At 41.3% G+C, this 27,158-nt stretch overlaps 1 protein-coding gene across 1 annotated transcript; it reads right to left on the reverse strand.

The window, feature by feature from the left end:
- Nucleotides 1-3,369: 3,369 nt before the first annotated feature.
- LOC129720542 (uncharacterized protein DDB_G0271670) lies at nt 3,370-27,081 on the reverse strand. The gene is made up of 7 exons (XM_055672024.1): nt 25,954-27,081; nt 23,759-24,483; nt 22,137-22,604; nt 21,974-22,082; nt 21,774-21,917; nt 21,378-21,718; nt 3,370-6,401 (listed from the first exon to the last, which is right to left on the reverse strand). The coding sequence occupies exons 2-7, from the start codon at nt 23,856-23,858 to the stop codon at nt 6,040-6,042; spliced, it is 1,524 nt and encodes a 507-aa protein (XP_055527999.1). The 5' UTR covers nt 23,859-24,483; nt 25,954-27,081; the 3' UTR covers nt 3,370-6,039.
- Between the last annotated feature and the right edge of the window lie 77 nt (nt 27,082-27,158).

A 27,158-nucleotide genomic window follows, 5' to 3' on the forward strand; every position in this document is an offset into this window, starting at 1 on the left:
AATTATGATTTTTAAAAATTTTCTATCGTTATCCATCGGTTTTAAAATTCCGATTTAAAACAGTTCGAAATCTGCTCGAAATCGCTACAATAACAGTTCGCCCATCTACCAACTGTTATTTATACGATTTAGTGCGATTTTAATTCTTCATTGAAAAATTGAAGGACAATGATATAAAATCACGTTTGTTCTGAAAATTACACTCTTAGCTGATATATAAATACCAGAAATCCGTGAATAGTTAATATCGAAATATCGTTCGCAAAATTAATATGCCACAACCACATTATCCGTTCGTACAACCACATTATCCGTTGCTCCAGAAGCTTGTCCAAGTTTATCTAATCTCATCCTCCTTATTTTTATTCCATTGGATGCATCTAGCATCAATGAGTCCAAAACCGATATACCTTCGGAGTTTGGATCTCGGGTGATCGATAAAACATGTGATATAATGAAATAACAGGATGAAACCTGTTTAGAAATTTCATGATCGACTAAGGTATTGATTCAATATTATAAAATATCTAGATATTTGCCTAACAAAGTTTATCTGTACAACATCTTCTTACAACACATAGTAGCACTTCCTTTAAACAAAAAAAAAAAACACCATATTTGATTTATGACAACGATAAAGTTTCAAACTAATTTTTATAAATAACTGGCACTAACACATGATACAATCGTGAGAAGAAGACCTTCGCAAAAATTGCATCATTAACAGTTTCGAACACCCGGTTCTGAATAGCATTGATTGTGGTTCGTGTTCCAAACCAACATGTACGGGACATCAGATAGCTTGTGTTGATACTTTCACTTACTTCCACTATGCCACATTATAGATTTTCGAACATAAAAAATTACACAAATGTGAAACTTTGCTGTTTTCGCAAAACGTTTTTGCATTGCACGTAAAAGTTCGAATTGAACAGGTTAAACTGTTGAAATAACCGTCAATTTAAAACAACGAATAAATTATGCCGCTTTATACCACTGTCGCAGTGGCATAAACGTACACGACAAATATATATTGCTGAGGGCAAAGAAAATTCATTCGTGATTTTTCAGTTTTCTTTGTGTGCACTTTCTGTTTGATCATATACCTGAAGTTGACCTTCCGTTCTGTGATGGTATGCAAGTCCATACATTCGTGGATTGTCTATTTCCGCTCAGTGAAGTTAGTCCTGGTTGGAGTAAAAAGCAAGATGGCTCCCCTGAAGATTTTTTCCGTTCCATGACATGAGCTCAGGGCTGCAGTATTGGGGGTTCGATTCGTGACTGCGGTCCTAGAGTACCACACATATCCGCTGGCTCAATGCTTCTTCTGGAGTGATTCCACGAATGAATGAATTCGTTCTGACCATAGTCATTTTTACAAGTTAGTATGAGTCCAAATTGGTGAAATCCTAACACTCAGCGATCCTCAAGAGTGGAGGTTGGTATAATCGAAGAACAACGTGCCGGACAATGCCATGAAATGGAAGAGCAGACCAAACTTAGAATCTGATAATTGGGTTGTTTAGCTATTCACGGATTTCCGATTTTTATATATCATCTGAAAGAGAGTTATTTTCTGAGCAAAACGTGATTTATTAAAACTTTATATCATTATCCTTCGATTTTTAAATGAAGAATAAAAATTCGCTCTGAATCGCTACAATGACAGTTGGTATATGGGCGAACTGTCATTGTAGCGATTCGAGCAAATTTCGGGCAGTTTTAAATCGTGGTTTAAAAAGCGAAGGACAACGATAGGATATTTTTTCAAATCACATTTTACTTAGAAAATTCAGATCTCTCAGATGATACAAAAAACTGATATAGCTAAACAACCCAATTCCTTGTTGCGATCACAAAAGTTTCTAAACTTTGATGAGCAATCTTGGTCTAAGCAGATAACAGAGACGCCCTGAAAGAATCCGAAGAGTTCATCGACAGCTCTCGACGAAGGAACGTTGGGCAACAGTTTGGGCGAATCTGCTTACCCAAGTCCAAGTAGAGTTACACAAGGCGGATAGGTTGCTATGGAGAATGGCACAAGAAGAGACTCCTCCAGACGAGAGAGTGAAACTTACTACAGTCGACGCAAGCAAAGAACCCTGTTATCCTTCCGAAACGTCAGATTGTAACAGCACTCGTTACGGACTTCTACTACCGCCAATATCGGCACGCCAACCGCGAGAAAGTGGTTAACGAAATGTGGCAGCATTTTGAGGTAGCTAATCTTCAAGCTCTGGTCAGAAAAGTAGCAAACAACTGTGCGTTTTGCAAGATCACCAAGACCATTCCATCAGCACCAACCATGGCACCCCATTCCGAAGATTAGAACCGATCGTCCGCCCTTTCACGTACGCAGGGGTGGAGTATTTCGGGCCATGATGTTTAGAGTCAGATGAAATGCTTAATAGCATTATTCACCTGTCTGACAGCAGTACACATGGAGTTGGTATTAAGTTTGTCTACGGACTCAAGCATTTTGGCAATGCATAGACTCACATGTCGTCGGGGTTTGCCAGCAGTCTTCTACTCCGATAATGGCACCTGTTTGCAGGGGCGAACAGGCAGCTTCAGGAGGAGATTGCAGCATTGAACGATGTCATCTCATTAACCCTTTAAATGGGACCCTACTCTGGAAGGTTGAAAAATAATTTGCGTGGATTTTTTTTCAGATGTTTAGACTAGAGTGGAGTCTTGTTCGGGTATTTTGGCTATTAAACGGTACCACTACACTGTTTAGTACCTCCACATAACTATTGGAGTTCATCATTGTCTTAACTTTTTGAAACCGCTACCCACACCTTCAACCGGAGGAAAAAATAACTACCTTCTAATCCATTTGTAGTTTAGCGACCTCCAGCCTTGGCTAGATGAGCCTTGGGGTGTACTTGGTTTCCTTGCCTTTTTCGTTTAAACAGAGGTACAGATCCTTGGATGTTTGGGAAACAAGTCTTTTTGTTATAGGAAGGGTCAGTTCTTGCTCTTTCCAAGCTGAATGATATCGTTCTGATCACAGTTTGGAATTTTGAAGTGGCCCTTATTTTTTCTGTGCTCTTGACGCCGATATTCTTCGATTCAAGAATCAATTTCTGTTACATTTTGTCCAATAACTTTCCTATCGTCATCGTGCTTCAAGCTCAATTGCGTCACTTCAAATATAGAGCCCTATTACAGAAAACGTGGCAAGCCACTATAGTAACCAAGCTTATGGAATTCTGCCAAGAATACAATTAGTTTCGGAATGTCAGTTTTGTAAGATAAAAGTAAATCTTTGTTCCCATATTGTCTAGTGGCGAGGATATCCTAGTGACATCAGTTTGCAACTCACTCTTCCAAGGCAATTCGGCATAGCATCACATCCGCAATCAGTGTTTTTCACCTTTTCATTTATTTTACTTCATTTTGTCAATGTTTCGATCTATCGTTTCTATAGTATCATACAATAAATATGACATACAGAGATATAGTTCATGCAGGTTCTGTTTTACGCTTTAATTTAGCAATTGTAATGTTCTTTTCTGGTTTCACAATTTAGTTAAATAAATAATTTAAACTTCTTAATTACTCTTAAATTTCATTAAAAGACGACTAAAGGATTTGCATTTTTTTTTGTCTCCCCTCGATTCAAAGATGATTTTTCCTTCTCGATTCATAATGATAATTTTCTTTTGCTTACACGCTTATATCATTTTACAGGTTTGTAATTTTACAATGTGTGTATGTATGTGTGTGTTTGTTTTTATGTCTGTAGTAAAACGTAATTACAAATTACAATAACATAAAATTTGACTAGCTATGAAGTATTCACTTTTTCCCATCCTCCTCTTTCGTGGCGCTCTTTCTTCTGCCATGTGTAGATGAAAGGGAGGCGGACAGGACCAGCGGGGGTGATACTTCTATTTTCCCCTCAATTTCGTTTTTCTTTTCTCATCGTTTATTTTTATTATCGCCAGGCTGTCAGTTGGAATGACAGGCTCTGCTGCTGGCAGAGCCCCCGGTGATTTCGTTTTGGTTATTTTTGCCCAAATTTTCGAATACGATTTTGCACTAGAACTAACTTAAAACGACATAATCGACTAAATTTTCCTAACATTAATAACAGACGAACGAGGATTGGACACACTGTTGATTAAGGGTTAGAAGGTAGGGAAAGAAGTGGGGGGAACATTTCTACTTGTTTAGTCACTATATACATGAGGAGTTCAGAGGGATAGAGGGGATCACAATTAGAAGAAAAAAAAAGCGGGACTCTCAAGTGTAGGGGAAAGGGACGAGGTTGTAAAAATCACAGCTTTTTTGTAATCAACACAAATTGTATGCGCGCGCATGGGTTGTACACGAAATGTACATGAATGAATGATAAATCATGTGATGTGTGGGCTAACTAGGTGTTTGTGTGTATGTGTGTGTGTGTGTGTTTAGTTATGGATTGACGTTCCCAGCTTGCGCACCCCATCCAGGGAGGGAAAGAATGCGCTCCACTGCGACGGTATCTTACATGCACGAACGATGATAATTATGAAAATGATGAAGACAACGACGGCGATGCCTTCGCCTCCGTAGTCTTGCAAAACGTGCAAAAATGTGCTTTATGTTGCTGGATGGCGACATGATACTGATCTATTATTGAGCATTGTATGTAGATTTGCGCGCTGGAAGCGTGCCATATTGCTGGAGTTGGAGTTTGTTCAGGGGACAGATTTCAAAAGCATTCATTAATCATTGCTCTAACGCATTGGAAACGAGCCTTCGTGTCTCCATTTCCAGAACAAACAACAAATCCAACCGCTTCAGCGGTGTTTTTTTTTTAAGAAGCCTTTCTTACACACACGGATTGATAGCACTAGGAGCCTCAGATTTTTCTGCTTGCCTATCTGTGTAGTGGCTGCTTAATATGTTAGTAAACAATTTTTTTTCTGCTCCTTCTGTGTTTACATTCCTTTTTTTTGTTTAGCGTTAGGAAATATTAATTAGACCCTACGTTTAAATTTGGTATCATTAGCATTCTCTTACATTGTTTAGTTGTTTTTTTTTTTTTTGCTGCTTTTGCGCTTGTGAAGTACATATTTCTTAATGGTATTATCAACAAGCTGCAAGCAAACTGTCTGAGATCTGAATATTTTTTTCTCTTCTTTTAAACATGATCTATTGTTTCCTGATTTTTTTCTTGTTTCAAATTTACATGCTTTTTAGTGTTTGTTTTAGTGGGTAATATGCGGATGTGTATGTAGGGACAATCTTCGAAAAGGGGTTTGCGATTTGTTTTGCCTTATTAAACTGTGATCAACGGATTAGTGTGTATTTTACATACTCTTCTGGTTAAGGGTTATATTTTTTTTTGCATAGTGATACACAGGAAAAAAAGCAAGCTGGAACATATACACGGACATTTAAATAAAATAAAATAATAATTAACAATGATCGATGTACAATTAAGATAGAACGAAACCTAACAGAAAAGACTGCTTGCTTCTGAACCCTACACATATTCTGGGGGTGTGGTTATTAAGTACGGAAACGCCTCTCGGAAAATTAGATTGTTTAATGTCCGCGCCAAGGTGGCGGACGGTGGCAAAAAGACACAGGACAACTGCTACTATTGTACGGATGATTTGCAAATATTGTTTTTTTTTTGTTATACCTAAGGGGGGGTTATTCCAAGCTATTGTTTTTTTTGTCTTCTGTAAGATTTTTTTTGTTACCATTCTACAACAATAAGTTTGCGTGAAACACCTATTTCATAGCTTTCGTCTGAATATTACTGATAATAATCGTTTCAAAGCTCTAAACAGTACCTATTTCGATAATAATTTACTTATAATTCGTGTATGTTTTTAGTTGTTTTGCCTATTTTAGTTATATCTCTGCATTTGACCAAGGTGTCGGTATAGATAAAAGCGTTTTTTGTTTTACTAGTATTAATCAAAGAAACGAAAAGATCTCGCGAACCGAACCGTGAATATATAGAGTTCCGGGGCCGGTCGATTCGCGCCGCGACTACTTTCAACACTTTCTCAACAGTAGGTTCTTGAGTATCGGCTACGTCTCTTCGGTTTGCAGCTGACTCACGAGAGTAGTCGCGGACAACACAGCCGCAGTTTTACTACTTGTCAAAGTAGTGGTGCCACCACCTCCTGCTACTCCACCGCCGGTGCTGCCACCAGTACCAGTAGCGGTGGTGCCGCCACTCGTTGCACTGCTCCCGTTCGGACTGATTGGCGTTATCGGGAGTAAATTCTCCTGACCGCTGCAGGCGGTGTTCATCAGCGTCAGCTTGGGCGATGTGGCCGGTGTCAGAATACCCAGATTGTCGTATTTGCCGTTCGGCGAACCCGCCGACGATGACGACGAGGACGACGAAGACGACGACGATGATGATGAAGAGCTCGAGGAGGATGAAGCTGGAAGAGATCAAATGTTTGAATATTTTAAACCGAGCTATGATTTGAAGTTGACTTCTGCTGTGAATGAAAAATTTAAACCTAAATTAACATCAATTTTGAAACCTTCATACCATTTCTTGTATATGTTTAGGGTTATTTTCTTTCGCAAACAACCAGGATTTTAGCATACAATCTCGTTCCAGGAAAATACCCCAGATCATGATATTTTCTGCTCCATATTTGAATGTTTTTATTGTGTATCGTAGATGTCCAATAAAGAATTACAGTCGGGCTTGGAGATGCTCCCGTGTGAGCATAGAAATTTTCAAATTATTCTGAAACTCACGGACAAGTTCATATTTTTAATCTTCGATGTTGCCACTGAAAGTTATCAATATTGGATAACCGTTCAAGGTGATCGACATGCTTCGTGGTCGTTTTTCGGGAACGTTTACTTGCCAGATCACGGTCATGTCACGTGTGTGAATCGGTCATTTTATTGAAAAATCAAATTATGTGCCTTTTCCAAGTTCATTGCTAATGCGAATTGCCGGACCTTTCTCTTGACTCCTTCCACTTAGTTTGCCGCAGAACGCCAGTTAGCCCTAAACTGCATCTCGTTCACAACTGTCTTTTGTGTCTTCTTGAGGTTTCGCTTGATGTATTTTGGGGCGGAGCTCTGGTGTGTTGGGAGGGTCCATGTCCTTCGGCACCAGCTGAACGTTTTTCGCAGCATACCACTCCATGGCCTTTTCCCGTAAGGGCAAGATGCCAAATTTGGCCGAAACAGAACGGAACAACTGTGTTGCTAGAGAAAAAGCAACAGATGTTTTTCCAGGCACTCATGTACATAAATTTCCAGGTTGACGGAATCTTTCACGATGAAAATGTTGCTCTTCAAACCACAGGAATAGATGACTTGCCACAAGAGATACTTCTTTGCAAGCTTCGACAGCTTAATGTGTTTGAAAATCTTTGCCATCTTCTCTCTTGCTGTTGCCGTATAATATTCCTGTCCAGAAAGCTGTTTAAACAACGATAAAGCCTCAATCGACACTTCAGCTGCTTACACTACGCCAGCCACCTTTTGGATCCCAAGTGCTGGTTTCCGATTTAACGCACCGTGGAAAGCATTTTGGAAGCCTCTGACTCGCCTATTCCAGTCGTCGATGCCCTTGTGACTAGTGGCTAGAACGGGGTCCTGCAACTTGCACACTTAGTCAAGTATTACGTTGACTCAGGTTTATCTCTGTGTGATGACCCGTCCCTAGCTCGACAATATTCCGCCATCCCCGAACGTTATTCTGCCACATCATCAAGAAACCCTATCAAATCTCCGGAACCATGACATCGCTGCCGGTAGTCGTTCCGATCCTGTAGTCAGGTATAGAGAGCGCGTCTTCCAAATTTCCAATCACGGCAAAAAAAACAAAGCCTTGATGCTACATTCCGTATCGGAATTCGACCTTCTGTTTTACTATACACAGACTTCGCAGCCAACTGTTTTAGTGTACAGAACAATTGCGGGACTAGCGTTACGATCCTATTGACACTAACAGTCTCTCCCGAACCGGGACTCGAACATACGACGACTGGCTTGTTAGGCCAGCATCGTAACTCGAGACCAGCTGGGAGATTCCAATCACGGTAAGTATCCGCTTAATATTTTTACTTTCAATCCGTCAATCCGCCAGGCGACTTCCAGTAATTTCACACAATCGGTGTTACGAACTCACTCTTTCGGATCAGACACTCCGCATGAGAAATCGCTCATCCGTCTCGTCCGACTTAATGGTGTATTATCAGAACGTCGGAAGAATAAATTGCTCTCTAACCGACTATAAGCTTGCGTGCTCTGATACCTGCTGTGACATCTACGCCTTCAAGCCATCCTAGTTAAAGCGAATACGGTGTCAAATCAACTTTTGTCGAGTCGTATGCTTTATAAAGAGAGGACCGCTCTTCGACAAACAATGATAAATGCTCAGGGGGTGGTGTTTTGCTGGCCGTCCAATCTTGCATCAACTCGCTCCAAGTGTTTGTTCCAGGTTTCAGCAACCTTGTTAGGCGTGAACCCCTTCATCGGTGTCATATACCTCCCTCCCAACCGTGTCAAGTGGCGGTGATATGCTATCTCGTTCACACACACGCTGACATGTTAGCCCTTGAAACATGGCGGGATGCCAGCTAGCTGAGATAAACATATTAACTCACTTAATTTGGTCGTATCTCAGAAAAGTGCAACTGACAACATTATTGTTATCGACAGCTTCAACCTTCGCAGTATTACATGGCAGTCAAACCCAGAGGCTTTTTCTAGCCCGCCGGCACTCGTAATCTAAAACAGAAGTCGAAAGGATTCTGACGCTATATTAGTAATCATAGGAATAAAACTGATCTTCCTACATGTTGCATAATGACAATCGCGAGGCTTCTACCATGGATGAAGTAGCCTCCTTTTCCTCGAACAATTCAACAGCGTCTTCCGGAATGTATTTCAAATGTACGTGTTTTACCAGGTATTAGTCCTCACCACTCGATAACTAGAGATGTTATTCCAATTCTTGCATCTCCATTAGCAGTGATCTTCGATTCCTCGCTTATTCATGGTGTTTTCCCTATTGAGGTGTAATTAGCGTAACAATCTTTCACAGTGTATAAACTGATAGCTTTCAAATGAGTTCTCCCGTGCCTCTAACGGAAACCATTTTTGTTTCTCACTCTATATCATTACTTTGGATAGTAAAGACGCGTTTACAGTATTCAACGAGTTATTCGTTTTATTCCGAAACGTCCGGTTGTTTCTGGGTTGCCTTGTTATTCCCAAAGTGTAGCAAAAACTCTTTTGTCTTCTCGGTTCACAAAAAAAGATGCAAGCGTACCGTCTCCAGCTTTTCGAGCTGATTGTGCTAAACTTTTTGGCACAGAAATGCTCGCATTATATTCCCTCAGATCAACATGGCTTCGTTCAGAAAGGATCCCCTACCACTAACCTCGTATCTTCAACCTCTTTCGTCATACGGCATATGGCAGGAGGCTTGCAGGTAGATGCGATTTACACAGATCTTTCCGCCGCATTCGACAGAATGAATCACGAAATAGCTTCGGCTAAATTTGAGAGATTAGGCATTGGCGGTATTCTTCATTCTTAGCTGCGCTCGTATCTGACGCCCGTAATGCCAGAATCGAATGGTCGTAAATGATTCGGAAAGTTATGTGATATCCTTCGGGTGTAAACGACAGCTAGCCTTCAACAACTGCGTCTTGAGTGGCACTGTTATTAAAACACTAGAGCACCGTAAAAGACCTCGGAGTACTTCTCGATTCTTTACTAACGTTTAAGAATCAACTGTCAGGTTTCGAAAGCATCTTCCCAGTTTCCGATTTAGCAAATACTTTAAAGATGTGGATCTAGATGTGCTTGGAAACTCTATGTTGTGCTTTAGTACGGTCGACGCTCGAGTACTCAGCCGTTGTATGGACGCCCTATTATCAAAACGGAATCAAGCGGTTTAACGAAATTTGTACGTAACGCAGCGCAGACGTTATTTTCCGAAATAACCTTCCCAGTCATACTGAACGCTGCAGGTTAATAAATCTGGACGCACTCAACGTCAGAGGAGATGTCGATAAAGCTCACTTTATCATCTCCTAAGCTCCCAAGTCAATTGGACGTGAACACGCCGACGTGCTCTTCGGTGCCATACGTTCTTTTGATTTTCTCCACTGTGACAGACGCGTCTCCCAATGTGACTGTGATTCACCTGCTCGAGAGCATCGCTTGTATTCAGGTCATCGAAGCCAACATAGAAAATGACCCGCAATTAAAACTCAACATCGTTGAAAAGTGTTTTTAAAGGCCAGAAAAAGTGAAAATAGTAAATGATCCTAAATTGAACTCAAAATCACCGAAAAGTACTAGAAAGAGGCAAAATAGAAAATACCCTTCGATGTTTGTGCTGAGTTCTCGGCAGTAAAATCTAAAGGTGAAAGGGTGATATTTATTGCTCGAAGTATCGTCGAGGTTACTTAGAAGGAAGTTACTTAGAATATCTAAAAAATTTTGACAGTATTCGTAAGGTGATCAATCCCACTATGAAATGGGACGTGTTTTTTACACCCACTTCTTTTTGAATATTAATTCCCATGTTTTGGTAGTTGCCGTTGGATGATTAATTTTCCAAAATGTGCGAAAAAAGCTTTCTGAGTAGCGATTGGCTATCTCCAGAACTACTTTTTACATAACTTTATTTACGCTGGTTCCAGGTGTGTGGGGAGTCAGGTAGTGGGCTGCTTGCTATGTATCTGGGCAGATTGTGATCTTGTATTTACCGAACCGCTTTGTCAGAGACATTAGGTTAGTTGTGGTTTTAGCCCCCACAATTTGCTGAACAGTGTACTGCAAACCCAGATAGCTGAAGTCACATTCTTGATAGCGTATTCTAGTTGAGCACTCCAGTCCGGCTTTTTACCCAGGTATTCTGAGGTATCTGGTTTCAATGGAAGAGTGATGAAATGTGTCCTTTGCTTGGTAAAGGGTATAATAACTGTTTCAGTCAACTAATCCGGCTCACGGCACAAATCCGTGCGGGCTGTCATGTGATTCACGAGGGTAAGGCCGATGCAAGCGAGGCAATACGAAACCTCTTGTTTTCCCGTGTGTGGGGAATGTTATCAACAATGGGAAAATATATGAAACCATTTGCTTCGTGTTCAATGAGCCGTATGAATAAAAGCGTTTGCTTTACTCATCCCGTCCAAATCTTACGGGAGAAGAAGAGTAACTTCTTTTATTCATACGGCCTAATATCATCGATGACAGCCGCAGCCGATCAACAGCGCAGGCTAGACCAACAGGACATCCTCAACATGAACTAAACTAGGCTGTCATGTCTGAACGAACAAAATACTTGCGCAACATAAGACAGCTTCGTTGCCATTCCGAGCTTTAGCTGTATGTGAACTCTCATGAATAGCTTATTCATGAGGCGGTTAGAGTAAAAAGAGAGGACTTTATTCCACTGCGTCGAATTTCACGGTGCGCTTCGGGCAGCACACCAGGTTAATACCGGGTCAATATCGAGGGAATAAAGAAGGGTTTTGACAGCAGTCAGGTTGCTTCCAGGTCGAAACGAGGTGAGCTGGTTGAATAAAGATATTCGCTGTAAGCCTGGTTTTCAGTCTTTAACTTCCTCTGCTGTGACATATGAATCTCCTAGTAGTTGTAGCTATGATTTTCCTGCTCGAAAGCATTGCTTGTATCCAGCTAATCGTAATATTGTCGAATCCTTTGTTTCGTAGAGTCGTTTGAACAGATTCCCCAGCTGGCCGAACGAGCAAGTTGTCGTATGTTCAAATTCTGGCTTGGGAGACACTGTAGGAGGATTGTTATAGCACTAGTTCAATAATGGTTCTGATGCTTATGCTCTGAACTGACGGAACTAACAGACAGACGTTTATGTGAGAACAATATTGATCGATAATTTCGTGTAAATTTTCAAACAGTAATACGTTAATGATTACTTGTACACTAGCGCCGAATGATACTCCAAAAAAATCATTCCATAGGTGTAGCATTATCCGTTAACAGATTGCTGTAATTGTAATTGTGTAGTATAGAATGGGGACTAGGGCCAGGTCTCCAGTGTATACACCGTCCATGCTATACTAGTAGAATAGTGGGGATGGAACAATAAAGCGATCAAGCGAATCAAAATAGTATTATCCAACTTACTGATTTAAGACAGAACGGCAATACTGGATTATTGCACGAATCATGAGCATGACATCGTGCAACCCTCAAGCACTTCCACTATCTCATCTCGAGTAAATCACTAGCCATACATAATAAGACATTGGTTGGGATGTATGCACTTGTAATGCATTTAAAATATAACAATAATAATGATAATAGTAATAATAGCAATGATAATAATAATAATAAAAACAAGTAAATAGATGAATATATAAAGTAATTTTCAGACGTACTTTGATAAAATTATTATGAAACCTTATAAACATTTTCAAATATTGATTGAAGCTTTTCAAAGGTCTGACTGAGGGCGTTCTAAGGACGGCACTGGCCACCATAGGGTTGATGCCTGGCAATAAATGTAACATACAGGGGCGGATTAACGCGTAGGCGAAGCAGGCGGTCGCCTGCTCGTCAATCATCGAGGGACGGCAAACAGACGGCTAATGCGTGTGTTTATTTTTTAAGCGACGAGGAAATTTTTTTTCTCTCTAGCAGGATTTCCATTCACGTGCGACGCGACCATCCACATTTTCATGTACTAACGTTGTACTAACACTCCACATGCCACAGTCTTCTTGCAAAATTTCAGCTCAGTCGGACTTCGAAAAGTGGTGCCTCGAAGCGGTCAAAGTTTCACTTTTTCGGCCGATAAAAAATGCACAGGTAGTTCGTAAAATGTTCGATATTGAAAAAAAAATGGTCTTAGAAATGCATGAAACGTCGAGATCTGTCATAATCTCTTAAACTAATTATCTTAAACTTTTTTTGTAAAAATCAATTTTTGTAAAAATCAATCCGTTCCATGCAGCAACCATTCTCTCAATCTTGTCCAGCGATGCGATGGTGCCAAGTCATGTTTTGATGCAGTAGACTTTTTCAGTGTCGTGCAAGAAATTTTCAACTTCTTTTCTGCTTCAACTCATCGTTCAAAAAACACATTACCGTGCTGGATCGAAACCCGTACAGTATCGAAATCCGTACACCTTGATGTTTTTCTTCAATTTCAGGCATTATTAATATGAAAATTCATAAGATAGTTACCTGTACATGTCCGTTGAACTGTTGGCCTTCTATTAAATTAAACTATGTGCAAGTAGGCCATGAAATAAAAATATAAAAATAAAAAATCAATCGTGTATCGGTTTCAGTTGTCATTTCGTCGCATTGTTAGAGAATTTACTAAGGAAACATTCTTCAGATAAAAACCTTTTTCAAGTGGGATATAGGTGTTTTACTCTGTAAATCTTTTTGAATTCGATTGAAAAGGTAAGTCTTTGCCATTTTCCAGTTGCATATTGTCTGGTGAATAATGTAAATTGTATTTATTCATCAAAAACTGTGCCGTACGGATTTTGATCCTTGTTAATCGCTTGAATCAAAATCCGTACAGTGTGTGTATCATGCATATATTGTTGAACTTTCACTCTTGTTTTCAGCGTATTATGGAAGAAAACCATCATAAATATACAACAAACAATTTCGAAGAGCTGTGACTGATATGCGGGAAGTCGTATCGGGAAGCTTCGAGAGGTTCCGGCGTTCTGGTGACTACGATGAGGGATGCCGTAACGAATCGCCACGAATCTCAATCAAAGAAAGCTCCACCAACCTTTACTCCTGGAGAGGAAGTTAGGATCATAAAGTGGGTGCTATGCATGGGCATAGCAATCGGGGGCCCGGGGCATTCGCCACCTCCCCCCCCCCCCACTTAAATCTGGGCCTGGAAGAAGGCGCCTTGTAGCTGGTTGTTGAGAAAAATTGTATGTTTTCTTTGGTCGAATCATTCACTTGTGATCTAAAGCTATACCAGTTTTTATAAATCATTTTAAAAAGCCGCATTTTCTGAGCAAAACGTGGTTTTCAAAAAAGTTTATCCTTTTTCTTCGAATTTTAAACGAAGAATAAAAAACTGATCGAAATGTCTTAGATGACAGTTCGCCCATGTAAATCATGTTTTGCACAGAAAATTGCACTATTTCAGCTGATATTAAAAATTAGAAAACCGTGTGAAACTTTCGGAACCAATTGACCCTCAAAATATATTTATTCGTAAATTTAAGGATAAATTGAACAATAAAATTCATTTTTGGACTACTATATCCATGCGGATTTCGATTCATTGCTGTACTGACTTCGATTCAGTCTATATAGCGTGCGTGCGGATTTCGATTCAAAAGTGTACGGATTTCGATTCAGACGAAAAACTGCGTACGGATTTCGATTCAAAACATGTTCTATTCAAACATGATTTTTTCGAGTTTCAGAGTGATTTGAATCATTTTGCTTGAAAATAGTGATAAAATATAAGAAGACCAATAAGTAAACATGTCAGTTCAAAGCAATATGTGATTTCTTGATTTTATATTGACCGCCGAAGATTATCATGTGCTTAGGTGTACGGATTTCGATCCAGCACGGTACTTCTATTACGGTAGAGCCTCTGAGTGGAACGCGTTGGAAAGTCGAATTGATGCTGTCACTCCCTTGAGGTTTGATATAGGGGAAATTTATTATGGCCTATATGAAGCAATCGAGGATCTGAAGCAAGATGCGTTTGCAAGAAATACTGCAAAAAGCCTAGCAAAAAAATTTAAAAAAAATCAAATTCTTATGCAGTTAAGTAGCTTGGCATTCAATTTAGTTCAAAATCAATTTAGTGAGTAAGTACCTTCAAAAAATAAATAGCAGTCTCGAAAACACTATAGACTTGATAGGCAGCGTTTAAAACTTTTTGAAAAATATGAGAAATGAAGGTTTGAATAGCGTCATTACTGATGCTTTAGAAGTAAATCCGGAGTTTCAAACAGAAACACGAATTCGGCCGAGAATGATAGAGAAACAGTTTGCATACGAACAGTCAGATGAACCAATTACATCGAAAAAACTCTCTTTCAAAGTGAATTTCTTCTATTCTGTATTGGATGTAGCTATTGCATCGTTCGATAATCGATTACAGTTAATGAAAAATCACAGTGACAATTTCAGCTTCTTGTATGATATTCACAGTTTAATGGGTTGTAGTACAGATCAGTTAGAGAAAAGTTGTCTAAATTTACAGAAAATCCTCACACACAAGAAAGAGTGTGACATCGATGGACATGAAATGCACCAAGAACTTGTTATTTTATCACCTATGTTGCCAGCTGAGACGACTCCAATGAATGCGTTAAACTACATCACAAAAAATCAACTGATTGATACTTTTTCAAATGTTTTTGTATCTTTAAGAATTTTACTCACTTTACCCATTAGTGTAACAAGTGGTGTTTTTTGAGCTCCTGGAAGACATACAATGAAGACGCAGGAGACACATCCACAGTTCGATCAGCACTACAGCGCGAGAAGTGTTGGGTACAACTGCGGCAGCTGCGTCCAATGAGTGGTTTGACGCTGAGTGCCAGCGAGTGACGGAGGAGGAGAACCGCGCCAGGGGTCACATGTTGGCCACGGCTGTGACTCGTCAGAGCGTGGGTAGATATCGAAATGCTAGAGCCGCTGAAAAGAGACTCCATCGCCGGAAGAAACGACAACATTGGGAGCGTCTTCTTGCGGAGGCGGAAGGTTGCTTCTCCAGGCACGATGCGAGGAGCTTCTACAAGAAGGTCAACGGAATTAGGAATCGAAACGTGTCAGCTCCTGTCAAGTGCAACGATAGGGAGGAGAACCTGATAACCGATAAAACAGAGGTGGCCAGGCGTTGGAAGGAACACTTCAGTGTGCTGTTGAACGGTGAGGGAAACAGTGGAGTCGAAAGGAGCAGGATGACTGTTGAGGATGATGGTCAAGCTGTGGATCCACCATCCATGGACGAGGTGAAGAAAGCAGTGAAAGAGCTGAGAAACTGCAAGGCAGCTGGGAAGGACGGCATTCCCGCCGAACTCTTCAAAGACGGGAGCGAACAGCTGTATCATGCCATCCATCGGATCATGCTGAGAGTGTGGTCTGATGAACAATTGCCCTCGGACTGGTTGGAGGGTCTCATATGCCCGATCTACAAAAAAGGTCATCGCCTGGACTGTAGCAATTATCGGGGCATAACTCTTCTCAATACCGTGTACAAAATTCTCTCCCGCATCCTGTCCCACAGACTGAGGCCGTTGCAGGAGACCTTTGTTGCCGAGTACCAATGCGGTTTTCGAGGGGGACGCTCCACGACGGACCAAATGTTTACCTTGCGACAAATCCTGGATAAATTTCGAGAATTCAACTTACAGACGCACCATCTGTTAATAGACTTCAGGGCAGCGTACGATTCAGTTAAGAGAAATGAGTTATGGCTTCCCAACAAAGCTGATTAGGTTCATACGTGCCATCCTTGAAGGTTCTACATCAAGCGGCAGGATAACCGGTGAGATATCGGACCCTTTCGTGACGTTAGATGATTTGAAGCAGGGTGATGGGCTGTCGAACTTATTGTTCAACATCGCATTGGAAGGTGCTATACGGAGAGCTGGTGTGCAGAGAAGTGGCACCATCATTACGAAATCGCACATGCTTCTAGGTGGTCCCCGTGGTTCTGTGGTTAGCGATGTCGGTCGGCTAGCTCTCCCACACGGTTGTGATATTGGGTTCGAATCCCGATCAGGTCGAGGAACTTTTCGAGCGAAAAATTTTCTCGACTCAGCACTGGGGCACGGTGTATCGTTGTACTCATCCTACAACATGCAAAATGTGCCGAAAAACAATATCGATAACGAATTCTCTCAACTAATCTAGTTGATCGAGACCGCATTGGCCCCCAGGCTAGCGTGCGATATTGTTGTTTGTTCTAGGTTTTGCGGATGATATCGACATTATTGGTATTAATCGTAGAGCAGTGGAAGAGGCCTTCGGACCTCTCAGGCGAGAAGCTGCGAGATTAGGGCTTGTCATAAACTCTGCCTAAACGAAATACATGGTGGCTGGCAGAGTGCGTGGTAGTCCGTTGGAGGTTGGTGCTGCGGTGGTGCTAGATGGGGAAACATTTGAAGTAGTCGACGAATTTATTTACCTGGGAACATTAGTGGAACATGTGACAACGAGGTTAGCCGTGGGCTAAAGAGGCAGATAGCAGCCGCAAACAGGGCCTTTTACGGATTACGTAACCAGCTAAGGTCCCGCTGTCTGCAAATCCGTACAAAACTTGCACTCTATAAGACACTTATTTTTCCGGTGGCTCTCTACGGCCATGAATCATGGACGCTGAAAAAGGCTGATCGGCGAGCTCTTGGTGTTTTTGAGCGTAGGATTTTGCGTTCAATCCTTGGCGGCAAACTAGAAAATGGTGTTTGGCGCATACGCATGAACCATGAAGTGTACCAGGCATACAAATCGGCGGATATAGTCAAGCGGATAAAACACGGCAGGCTTCAGTGGGCTGGGCATGTAGCGAGAATGCCGGATGAGCGTCAAGCGAAGGCTATATTTAGCAGGAATCCCGATAGAGGTCATTGACTTCGGGGTAGACCCCGCACTCGTTGGATGTGTGCTGTCGACGAGGATGCACGCGAAATAGGTGTTAGGGGCGATTGGAGGATAGCAGCCCAAGACCGAGTGACATGGCGACGTATTCTGGATTCGGCACTGGATTGATAATCGGTCTGTCGCCTTAAAAGTAAAGTAAAGTAAAGTAGGTAAGTAACAAGTGGCCCCTGGTCCCCTGGTAACATATTATATATATATATATATATATATATATATATATATATATATATATATATATATATATATATATATATATATATATATATATATATATATATATATATATATATATATAAAGATAGAGATAAAAATATTAGTTATAATGAGTAATTAAACAACAGATGCGTACTTAACTTCATTCAATTACTTCAATTTTTGTTCTTCTTTTTTCAGGGTGTCTTTTTCCATTTCTGTTTTTCTAGATGCTATATCAGTTTTATTATTTGGGCAAATGTGGTCTGGATTTTGTTATATTTCTTCGTCTGGTGCGCTAGCAGCTTCCAATCCTAGCATTACCTCTTCCTCTTCATCAGAAAAACCTTCGAAATCAGATGACCATAATTCACCGTTGCTGCTCTCCTCCCAATCACTTTCTTTGCTATCGTCATATTCAGATTCGACCATATCATTGAACAGCCTGCTAAAAGCTGTTTTATACTGTTCTATGTTGCCCGCTAAATCCTTCCAGTACCTTAGAGATGCGCCAGATCTTTCTATATCCTGCTTTGCTTTCATGTATAGCAAGGACGACCAATTTTCTTTTTTCCCGGGATTTTAAATTTTAAAGCTTTGGACATAATTTCTTGAGGTCCTCTTCTTAGCACACGACCAAAGAATTTAAGCCTTGCCACGCGGATCTTATTGTTTATTGTTCGGCCTCCTAGTTCTATCACCGCTAGGTGTTGCGAGTTACTATTGTTAGTATCAGCATGCGGAGTAACATCGGTCGGTGACTCACGTACTTTTTCTTCGCTCCTTTTACATATTGCCTTCAGCGCTTCCAACATTGTATTTTCCATCCTCCGCAAAGAATTTCGATTTCGCTTCAGAATCGTTGCGGCTTCCATCGAGTAAGTCACCACTGGCGTGATGAGTGTGTGGTATAGACGTTTTACCATTTCCTCCGGTAAAGGATGCTCTTTTATAAACCTGCTTAGGCAGTGAAAGGCTTTATATGCCTTTTTTATTCTTTCTGCTGTTGTCTCACTCCTGTTAAGGTTACTTGTAATGTAGGCACCTAGATGTCTCATTTTTGTGACTACAGTGAGATTATTTCTCCGAAATTTCGGTGCTTATTACGGGAGTCACTTCACGGTGAAATATATTTCACTCTCACGCTCACTTCATTTTTTTAGACCTATTCCCGATTCCACCTTGAGTGAGGTGACAAAAATCACCTCCGTAGAGTGAGATTGATAGTGAAGTGAAATTAAGAATAGGACAAGTGAAATGAGCTTGTTTCCCAGCTCAAAAAGTCCCAGAAAGTCAGTTTTCCCTTTTTTTTAGATACCACCAGATCTTGACGTGTTCTGCATTTCTAAGACATTCGGCATAAAAAAAATGTTTTTTTCGGTATCGAAAATTTTCTGAACTAGTTTGCATTTTTTTCATCGGGCAAAAAAAATGAAAAATTGACCGCTTTAAGGCACGGATCAAACTCTGATTCGCTCCGTTACTAAAGAATAAATCCAATATTTACCATTAGATCACAAAACAATCAACTTCAAGACTTATGGCAGCTTCGTGGAATCATTTCACCGTTCAAAATGGTCGTGAAATAATTCCACGCGAAGCGTCGCTTTTTCCGTTCTCACTTCACTGATATGACACTCATAATAACCCAGATTCCACGGCAGATGTCACTTTGCGACGTTTTTCTCACTTACGTGAGTCCCGTAATAGGATTTTGTTCACTTCACTCTGATTTCACCGTGAAGTGACTCCCGTAATAAGCACCTTCGTTTAGTGGCGGCAGCATCGTTGTTCACATCGTATGGGTTTCGGATTAGGATCTTTGTCTTTTCTGTGTTTATCTCAAGACCTATCGATGCCAATAACGGTTCTAATAAGGCTATAATCCTTTCAATATCTTCTTCAGTGGAACACACGAAGATGATATCGTCAGCGTAAGCTAGGATAAGCGGTAACACGATTTGTTCCAACTGATCTAGTCTGAGTTCCTCTTTTAACGTCGAAAGCACGTGATGAAGCATTAGGATAAATAGAATGGGGCTTATTGGACATCCTTGTTTTATCCCTTTTGTTTTTCTTATCGATTGCGTTCGTTGACCGGACCATTGTAAAGACGTTCGTTCAGTCAAGCAGGCCTTAAGAATCCGGTTTATCAGTGAGTGTGCTACACCTAGCGAAGGTAGGATTGCTGCTGTCTTCGAAACGTCAATGCGATCGAACGCTTGCTTCAGATCCAGTGAAACCAAAATAGTGTTTTGTCCCTTTCTCCATCGTTCATCTAGAATCTGTCGCAAAACGAATATTTGATCTGTCGAGCTTCTCTTACTCTGGAACGCCATCTGATAAAATGGGAACTGAGGCAGCTGTTTTTCTAGACGATTGAGTAAAATTTTCGCGTATACTTTGTAGGCGACGGAGCAGAGAGTTATACACATGTAGTCCTGAATGGAACAAGGTGTTGGGTTCTTTGGTATAGGGATGCTGTATTATTTTTATTCTCGCCAGGATTGTGGCTACCTCCATCCTGCTTGGCTCGGGACCTGAGAAACGATTGTCATCCTCTGGCAGCAGTTCTATGCTGATATCTGTCTGCTGTTCCTTCAGCTTCCCATTCTCGAATATGTATGTATTTTATTCGTTTGCTTTGCATCTTGCGGCGGTGACTTTTTATGAAGCGAAAGGTTTTGGTCATTTTTTTCTAGTTTATTATCTCCATTCGTTTCCTCGAAAAACTTTTGGACTTTCTCTTCGAAATGTTTTTCAAACGCTGCTTTTTTTTTCTTTGCGGGCTTTTTCACTATCTTTTCTTAGCACTGTATCGGAACGATTTTTCAGCAGTTTCTGGTGAGTTTCGCATTATCCGTTAACAGATTGCTGGTACTAAAATTTTATGCATGTTAGGAATTAAGCTTGGATATTTGTCTGCCGTAAATCCTTAAGAAACTCGGCGCGGATGAAGTTATTTTTTTCTAAGTTTTTCCCATCAACTTCAGAAGAGTCGACGCTAGATTTGAAAGACAGAATTTTTTGTATTTTTACCCAGCCTTGGTATCAACACTAACTTTCCGTCAGTTGTCCGGAATTTTTATGCTCAAAAAGGCTTAGCACTCAGTAAATAGAAAATTTCGTGAACATAATGCGACGTTGTAAGTCTGAATATGAGGTTCTAAAGCTCTTCGAAGTACGAACCAGAAGTCACTGATGAGCCAAGGAAGTGGGTATTCATAGAAACTTCCAGCGTTTCTCTACTAATGAGTCTTTTTTTTCATACTCAAAGCCATTCGTATGATTATTGGATATCACCCTTTTGCAGTCGCGTTACCTTAGGCGGAGCCTGAATGTTCTCACAGAATGGACCTATTTTTGACTTTGCATTGTTGAGTGAGAGAAGCTCTGTGGGCATCTCAGTTGGACGTGATTTTAGGCCTGTTGAACAAGTGTCTAGCTTTGCGACGTAGATTACTGAAAGTTTTGTTCCACCAGACTACATTACAATAGACTACCCGATTCTTTAACATTATCATTTGTGTCGACGCGGTGTTAAATTCATGTTACATCAAAAACTATTTCTCCACAAAACTCACCAATTTGACTAGATGCTGCTGCTGCAGTGGCGATGGCGACGGCACCACCGGTGACGACTATCGCACTGCCACTGGTGTGATTATTATTGTTACTACTAACGGAGGAACATACAGACGCAACGACGGACGACACAGAAGAGGTACAGGGCGACGACGAGGATGTAGACAGTTGCTGCTGTTGTTGAAGGGCGGCAGCAGCCGCGCTGTGTGATGATTGCATACCACCACCACCACCGGAATCCACTGCCGGGTTCTGATGGGTACTCAGCTGATGGTTTTTTAGTCTTTGGGAGGTTTTGTAGCTTTTGCCGCAATGACACTTGAAGCCTTTCCGGACTCGACTGAAATGGAATTCGTTTTTAAATCAGTACGCCGACTACGACGGATCCAACTTACTTTCCATCCTTTTTGTGGCCATTTTTCGAGTGATACTTAATGCCGTTGACGTTTTTGTAACGCTTTTTACAACCCGGTACGGGACATGCAAAAGGTTTCTCATTGGAGGAATTGAGTCCATTGGCACCGGAAGAAGAGTGCCGCCTAATTTTGAGAATAACATTGGAAAAAATCTTACTACAAGTTAGATTGAAACTTACCTGCTCCCGTAGCGCATTATAAACTCCGAGCTGAACTCCTCTGTGGTCCAGGAGTCATTACTGTCCTCCGACTCGGACACCATCATATCATCATCGTCCATTTCGCTTCCTGCAGCAACCAATCATCAAACAAAACCCATCCATTATCCAATAGGAAACTTACCGGTAGGCGTCGTACTCCGATTAGACGATGACATACTGTAACTGTGATGCTTGATGGCAATCTTCCGCTTCATGTCGGTTCCGGCCGAACCGGTTGACGCCAGTTTCTCTCCTCCACCCGGACCACTTCCACCTGACGACCCGGTGGCACCCCCTTTGCCACCGGCTCCCGATGCTGTCGTTCCACCGGAGAGAACTCCCCCCACCAGTGAGCCATTACTGCCGAGCAGCGACGACGAATTAGTGCTGCCCGGTGTCCCTGGTGGGGTACTCTGATAGCCGGTTCCATCACCGGCATTTGCTCCTCCCCCTGAAGCTCCCTTGAGGGCACCACCAAGACCAGTGGTGCCACCGTTCAGCAGTGTGTTCTCCTTACGCGATGGATCAGTGATGAAGCGAAGCACGTAACTCAGCGGAAGACAAGTGGACTGAGATTTTTCCTTCTGCCCGAGGATCTGGGAGTCGTAGTCTGCGAGAGAAAGAGAAAGTAAAAATATGTTAACTTTTTTTTCTAATATCGAAACATCGACTACTGAGGTTGATTTTTATGGTAAGATGATTTAAGTAAATTTCTGCATTCCATTGCAAACTAAAATAAGAATGGTTCACGTTCTCAATCCACATCGAGAGCAAGGTCGACGGAAAACAGATGAGATGATAATTATTTTCAACACACCGGCAGCAAATAAAGCGGAACGATATTAAACCAGAGAACAATTACCAACAGGTACCTACCTACAATACCTGAATCGATTCATCGCTAGCGTTTTCCATGTTCTTCGCACTCACTATGCGCGCAGTGCTTCCCGAACTCGTTCAAAGCAAGCTGTGCTTGCCCATAAACTTTCCAACCCACCACCCACCATTCATTCAGTTTGTACGTCAGAGCGCCAGCACCCACACTCACACGTTCACATAAAGATTCTCAGCGAGTTCTTCGATTGCCACTCACTACTGGCAATCATCAACAAACTCTCCCGCCCGACTGAGCTGTCAATGATTAGTCATATTCGCCCATAGCTTCTCTCTATTTACATCGGTTGGAATTGTAAACAAAGACTTTACGTAAAATGACCAATATTTTGAATTACACTTTAAAAAGCGTATTACGTCATGGTACTATTTGTTTTAGTTTTGATGTCATAATGGTATAATTTAATATTGGACGCGCAATAGAATCTTGGCAACGTCGCCGCGTAACGCGATGATGTGCTATGAGATCATGCACCGCGGCCGCGGAAGAAGCCGCTATCTCGCTTCCTTCCGACGATTTATCCTATCCGAAATTCCACTTGCCGCTGTGTTTACACCTATACAAAACTTCTCAATGCCCTGTGTGAGAAACAGCACACACCTTGCGCTCTCGCTTCAGCATTAATGACCACCGAGGGTGGTTTATGTCCCGACTAGAAACTCCGCTCACGCTGGGCGAAGAGTGTGAGTACCGTAACATGACTCACGCACACACCCACCAAAACCTATCCGTCGTCGTCACTATATTTGTTAATAAATGGCCAACACTAATTGGAGTTCAGGGCACCCCTAAAAGGCCCCAAAAACGGGTCCCGCTTGGGGGCTACTGCATCCGCCATTCCCCAAAAAAAAAAAGCAAACGCTACTCACCAATGTGTGTATCCTCGATGTGCTGAATCAAATCGCCCAAGCTGGGAAACGTAATGCCACAACCATTGAACTTGCATATGTTAATTAAAAACACAGCCATATTCCAACACTTCTCTCCTCGCCAACCAGCCAGCCAGCCAGCTGCTCTCTCACTCGCCCACGGGTGTAGTGCTTGCTCGCTTACTCCGCCCTGTACAGAGCTTCCGTCTCTAGGGTTTTTGCTTTTTTCTTTTGGATGCCACACAGAGCCACTGGACACTTGGCTGCCAATGGCCAGATAAACTCGCAGCTCTCCGCCAAGGCCTACTGCACAATACTAGTTAGTGGCCTGCTGTTTGCCAGAATCATGCCGCGAGCGCGATGCAGCAGGCGAATCTCACATCGCACATCCAAAACAGTGAGAGTGTATTTGTGGGTGACGAAATCAAAGATGGATGACTGCGCCTCAACAGCAGCAGCAGCAGCAACAACATGCACACACGAACGGTGTTGGTGGTATTGCACGCGAGAGTCCCGTTTTGTTCTCGCGGTTTCCAATTTAGAATACGTGTAAACTCTACACGCGAACGCCAGCGACCGCGGTTCAATCACTCACTCACTCACTTGCCCCGTCCAGTTGGTATTTATTTTTATTTACACTCTTCTATCTCTGCTGCTGGCGGCTGATGGCAATCCGGGTGTGAGTGGTTGTTTGAGTGTGTGTTGCTATAGCGACATTCGGGAACCTGATAAAACACGGAAAAACGGAAGTGAATGAATTAATTTAGTGTTTTAGGAATAACATAAATTTATTGGAGATAATATTGTAACTAGTAGTCGAAACTTTATTTTAATGTATTGCCAAAAACATCGGAAATATTACAAACAAAAAATAACAGATTGGGAAAAATATTTAAAAATGTTCAAAAATATCTTTGAATTACCCAAAACTCCGGAAACGTCATGAAAGTATAATAAAATGTTCTTAAAATGATGCCAGAAATTTGGTTTTAGATATTGAAAAAAATTTTAAGTGTTCTAAGAAAATAGCAAAAACACCAAAACAATTGCAAAAATCAGTGGAAATACAAGAACACCAGAAAATCATCAAACAATTGTGAAACTGCCCAAAAATCGTAACAAAAACAAAATACAGTCATACCTCGGTATGAGGCAACCTCGATATAACGTAATTTTTTAAGATGTATTTAAATTGAAAATTAATAATACAGCAACTGTTTTTGGGGTAAAAAATGTTTCAAAAAAATGTTTGTAGTAAGTTTTGAAACCAATGCGAACATTGTCTTGAATGGGCATGAGAAAGGTTTAAAAATACTAATAGGTAATGAGAAATAGATTTTCACGCATCCTTCAGTAACAATTTACAGTCTTGCATCAATAAAAAACAAACAATTTTTTTGTGCTTGTTGAAATTTTTTTTAAATGGGCATGAGAATGGTTTAAAAATACTGATAGGTGATGGGAAATAGGTTTTCACGCATCTTTGAGTAACCTTTTGCATCAATTAAAAAAAAATGTTTTTGCTTCTGAAAATATTTCTAAATAGGCATTAGGTTTAAAAACACTGATAAGTTATGGAAAATAGGTTTACGCGCATCTTTGAGTAACCATAAACATTCTTGCATAGATTAAAAATTTTTTTTTGCTTCGATATAACGTAACGAAAATAAAAAAAAAGTTGCCTAATATCGAGGGACTGTATTGTGAAAAAGTAATTAAAATTATACTGAAAATGTTTTTGAATAGTTGTCCGAAGTCATTAAAACGTCATAAAAAGGCTGTCAAAAAGTTTACCTTGAGCAGCCCTGAATTTTTTAAGAGCAGTACAAAAAATGCTAGTTACTCAAAAGTTGTAAAATAGGTTTCTGAGGACCAGAAAATGCAAAAGAAACAATCTCAGTTTTCTTTTACAAAGATTCAGTCTAGAACTAACAAGAAAAGGCTTTTATAAATCAGAAAATTGGAAGAATGGAGAATTTGAATTTAAAAAAAGTGGATTAATATCCTCAAAAGATGTTGAAAACCCGTGAAAAATTGTCACAAAATCTGTAAAGAATCGTCAGTGTATAAAGTCATCAAAAGAATATATCAATTAATAAGTAAACAAAACGTCAAAAAGTCACCCAAGAAAGAAGAAACAACCAAAACATAAATTTTTCAAACCGGTGTTGATTCTTTCTAACCTGAGTACTCACCCGTGTGTGTGTGGGGGTGGTGTAGTTGGTATGCGTTCAAACTTTCGATTATGCAATTCGGGCAATTCGCCGCACGATACGAGAGTGACAACGGGATTGAATGACAGCTTGCAGAGTGGAACCGCGTGAGTGACCCAATGTTTACCAAATGGTCGCCACTAACACACTGCTACCGCCAAGCGTGTGTGTGTGCGTTCGATTAGGTAATCTTTGAAGTCAAAGTTTCCTCCTGATGCGATTGCGTTTAGTATTTGAGGGGGGGGGGGGTTAGGTGCGAAGCTGTGAAGGGCGGAGAGGAGAGATCGGGATGGATACTGTGTGTGCAGTATCTACTTCGACCTTCTTGCTTTGGTTTCCTTCCTACACATAGAGGACGGGTCAAGCTCTGCTCTGCAGTCAATGACAGCACACTTAGCACAGCAGGCAGTGCATATTTATAAACTTTTGGCTGCACCCCTCTTTCCCGGGGGGTAAAAAGCTGATGGCCCAGTTTCGGGACTTCTTCTGGGGCACGCGAGGGTGGTACTTTTGGGAACTAATTAGCAGACAGCGATGCACAGTGCATCGATTTCTTCGCTGTGTTAGTTGGTTGCTTACGCACTGAAACGATTCAGCAATAACACCAACAGCAGCAGCGGGGAATCGATTTTTACGATGCTGCTGGATTTTAGCCCTCAGCAAGAATGGCCGTCGTGGGCGTTCGGTTCGGTTTCACACGACGGTAACGCTGTCCATATCGGCGGCACTAATCATTATCACATGATGACGGCCATTATATCGCATCGAAGCAGGTCGTGAGTTTCACAAATAACATAAACACTATTCGGTCCTTCTTCTTCGTTTTCACTTTCGTCGTCGACAATACTGTTATGGATAGCAGCAGCAGCAGCAGCTGGATCGTAGCAGGCTTCTTTCTGCTCTCACAATCCGGTGGTTATTTATTTAGTATTTATAGGCAGATTAGTAATCGATCGAGTCTTTCCTGTATAGTATAAATATGACACGGTTTTACTCAGCGCACATACACACACGCGCGCGCGTACAGCACAGACACAGGGTCCACGGGAGAAGTACAAACTGCGGCCACTATCCTCATCGATCGTTTGCTGACTGACTCCGCTGCTGTTCTCTCCGCTTAGTATAGTACATATACACGAAGCCCAAGATGAGTGTGTAGGTGGTAGTGGTAGGAGCACTTCTTCAAT

The sequence above is a fragment of the Wyeomyia smithii genome, chromosome 1 (assembly GCF_029784165.1).
Source record: "Wyeomyia smithii strain HCP4-BCI-WySm-NY-G18 chromosome 1, ASM2978416v1, whole genome shotgun sequence".
Taxonomy (NCBI): Eukaryota; Metazoa; Arthropoda; class Insecta; order Diptera; family Culicidae; genus Wyeomyia; species Wyeomyia smithii.

Bases quoted from the DNA above. Each gene is read 5' to 3' on its own strand.
- LOC129720542 (XM_055672024.1), bottom strand. From the start codon at position 23,858: ATGGCTGTGTTTTTAATTAACATATGCAAGTTCAATGGTTGTGGCATT. The intron at 22,605-23,758 runs GTGAGTAGCGTT...TTTCTCTCGCAG, and splicing joins CATCGAGGATACACACATTG to ACTACGACTCCCAGATCCTC. The intron at 6,402-21,377 runs GTGAGTTTTGTG...GATCTCTTCCAG, and splicing joins AGCAGCATCTAGTCAAATTG to CTTCATCCTCCTCGAGCTCT.